We start from the raw sequence: 2,891 nt of genomic DNA, 5'->3' as shown, positions 1-2,891 counted from the left end.
AATCGCTCCAAAACCGATCTCGAAATGTGGAAAAACTGAAAGGAAGGAATGTGCGCCCACTCAATCTAGCAGCACACGCTTTTCTTGCTTATTAATGATGATACTTTCAGTTCGAAATCCGCTACTTCTGTTGTGGGAAGGAAAGGTTTCGTTCCCGTGTTTATGATGAACACAGCACATCCAACAGTGCTGGTGCTTTTGAAGTAAAAAATCTGTTGGTTAGATGGGCCCTTTTTGGCGCACTATCTCTACTGATTCTGTTGTTTTCCAGTGGCGCTGTTCAAATGTATACCCCCCAATGATGATACCTCGTAGTCAAAGCAAATGGCAAAAAAAGCCCAAAGTGGGAAGTCCCTTTCCCAATCTATCCGAAGATACCGAGATCCGTGGAACGCCACCACGCGTTGCGTGTTCAAAAGCTCACTGTGCATCGCATACGAAACAGAGGTATCATCTTACGCACAACAAATCGGAAGAAAAAAGCAATACAAAGATGTGGCTCTGGTTGCATAGCCAAATAGGCTAGCCCCATACCCCCGAACGACTGCGGTTCCCCGAAAATCATCCTAATTGATCCCACACAACAGCCCAACTCCCAGTGTGGCGTGTTCATCACCCTATCATTTGCAATCCTGTCCGTCACTCGCTCTCTCGCCGCCGTTACTTATATATGTCCGCATACAGAAGTGAAGCGAAGTGTCGTTTTGTTGTTCGTTCTTCCATTGATCATACGATTTTTATTTGCTTTCCAAAAAAATAGTAAAGCACTTGGGCACAGATCGATCGAAAAACCACAAAGAGGTGTTGGCGGCACTCGATCTTTAGTCACAAACGCTCGCCGCTTCCCAGCGCACCACAGGATGCGCTCTGACAATCACTACCATTTCTCTGCACTTTCTCCTCCCCCTCGCGCTAATCACTGGATGTTGGATAGAGCACACCAGAGTGCATGTGTGAACTGGCCAGGATATGCAGGATTCCAATTCCACGCCACACACACACACACATTGGAAAACAGTGCAAGCACAATTTCCCTTGATCGAAGGACGCGAAGTGGGGAGAGGGGGACCTATCTTGAGCCGAAATTTTATCTTCCGCGATCTTCTGTAGCTTGCGTAGCTCTAAGGAGGAGCATTAAATGACGAATCAACGGATCAACGGATCTGATCAATCTGTATTTTGGGTGTATATCCTTTCTCCTCATCTAGCCCGTCTAGCTAAGAGTCTCCTGCCCAGGGGAGGTGTGATGATGGTGTACGCGTGTGGCAAGCGACGAGCGACGCATTTTGTGCGCAGGATGATGGGTGTCTCTGCAAAACTCTTCTGCTCACCTTCCGTGCTCTCGACCTACAGGGACACGATGACCAGTGTCGCGATTGAACGAAATTTATGTAACGTGTGTACGCGTGTGTGTGTGTTTTATGTTTGGATAAATATAAATGTGTGATTTATGAATGTAAATGTGGATACGACATCCATACATATTTACATTCATGAAAACATAATTCCACACGTGTTCCAGTGTCTCATAATGAAATTGGGGGGCGCCGGCGACACCGGCGACGATGACGGCAGTGTGATGACGTTGATTTGCGCTGCTGACGTTGTGCCGCTAAGCGCGCTGCGACCTGCGAGTCTGGGCGGTAGTAGTGTCGCCGATGACGACGCCGCCTACAGCGATGACGACGCCGAGAAAATAAGATGTTGGTGGTGTGAGAGGGGTTGAGGCGGGGTGGTGGTGTTGGTGTGGGAATGGTTTCTGTGGGGGGGCGGTGCAGTGACTTCTTAGAAGCACTTTCGGTGAACGATCGACGGGCCGGACTCGTCGTACTCCTGTTTCGAGATCCACATCTGCTGGAAGGTGGACAACGACGCAAGAATCGAACCACCGATCCAGACCGAGTACTTGCGCTCGGGCGGCGCGATGATCTTGATCTTCATGGTTGATGGGGCGAGGGCGGTGATCTTCTTCTGCATACGGTCGGCAATGCCCGGGTACATGGTGCTACCGCCGGACAGCACGGTGTTGGCGTACAGATCCTTACGGATGTCGACGTCGCACTTCATGATGGAGTTGTAGGTCGTCTCGTGGATACCGCACGCTTCCATGCCCAGGAACGAGGGCTGGAACAGGGCCTCCGGGCAACGGAACCGCTCGTTGCCGATCGTGATCACCTGCCCGTCCGGCAGCTCGTAGCTCTTCTCCAGCGAGCTGGACGACGCCGCGGTGGCCATCTCCTGCTCGAAGTCCAGTGCGACGTAGCACAGCTTCTCCTTGATGTCGCGCACGATTTCACGCTCGGCCGTGGTGGTGAACGAGTAGCCACGCTCGGTCAAGATCTTCATCAAGTAGTCGGTGAGATCGCGACCGGCCAGATCGAGTCGCAGGATTGCGTGTGGCAGCGCGTACCCTTCGTAGATCGGTACTGTGTGGGACACGCCATCGCCCGAGTCGAGCACGATTCCGGTGGTGCGACCGGATGCGTACAGGGATAGCACCGCCTGGATGGCCACGTACATGGCGGGCGTGTTGAACGTTTCGAACATAATTTGCGTCATCTTTTCGCGGTTAGCCTTCGGGTTCAACGGAGCCTCGGTCAGCAGGACGGGATGTTCCTCCGGGGCGACGCGCAGCTCGTTGTAGAACGTGTGATGCCAGATTTTCTCCATATCGTCCCAGTTTGTGACAATACCGTGCTCGATCGGGTACTTGAGTGTCAGAATACCACGCTTGCTCTGGGCTTCGTCGCCGACGTACGTGTCCTTCTGACCCATGCCCACCATCACGCCCTGGTGACGTGGGCGTCCAACGATGGACGGGAACACGGCACGCGGGGCATCGTCCCCAGCGAAGCCGGCCTTGCACATGCCGGAGCCATTGTCAACAACGA

General features: G+C 52.8%; 1 protein-coding gene across 1 annotated transcript; it reads right to left on the bottom strand.

The window, feature by feature from the left end:
* Positions 1–6: 6 nt before the first annotated feature.
* LOC128276843 (actin-5C) lies at positions 7–2,885 on the bottom strand. The gene has a single exon (XM_053015301.1). The coding sequence runs from the start codon at positions 2,866–2,868 to the stop codon at positions 1,786–1,788; it is 1,083 nt and encodes a 360-aa protein (XP_052871261.1). The 5' UTR covers positions 2,869–2,885; the 3' UTR covers positions 7–1,785.
* Between the last annotated feature and the right edge of the window lie 6 nt (positions 2,886–2,891).

The sequence above is a fragment of the Anopheles cruzii genome, unplaced genomic scaffold, assembly GCF_943734635.1.
Source record: "Anopheles cruzii unplaced genomic scaffold, idAnoCruzAS_RS32_06 scaffold02688_ctg1, whole genome shotgun sequence".
NCBI lineage: Eukaryota > Metazoa > Arthropoda > Insecta > Diptera > Culicidae > Anopheles > Anopheles cruzii.
Note: the sequence above shows the minus strand (reverse complement) of the source record. Positions and strands in the feature narration are given on the sequence as shown.

Bases quoted from the DNA above. Each gene is read 5' to 3' on its own strand.
- LOC128276843 (XM_053015301.1), bottom strand. From the start codon at position 2,868: ATGTGCAAGGCCGGCTTCGCTGGGGACGATGCCCCGCGTGCCGTGTTC.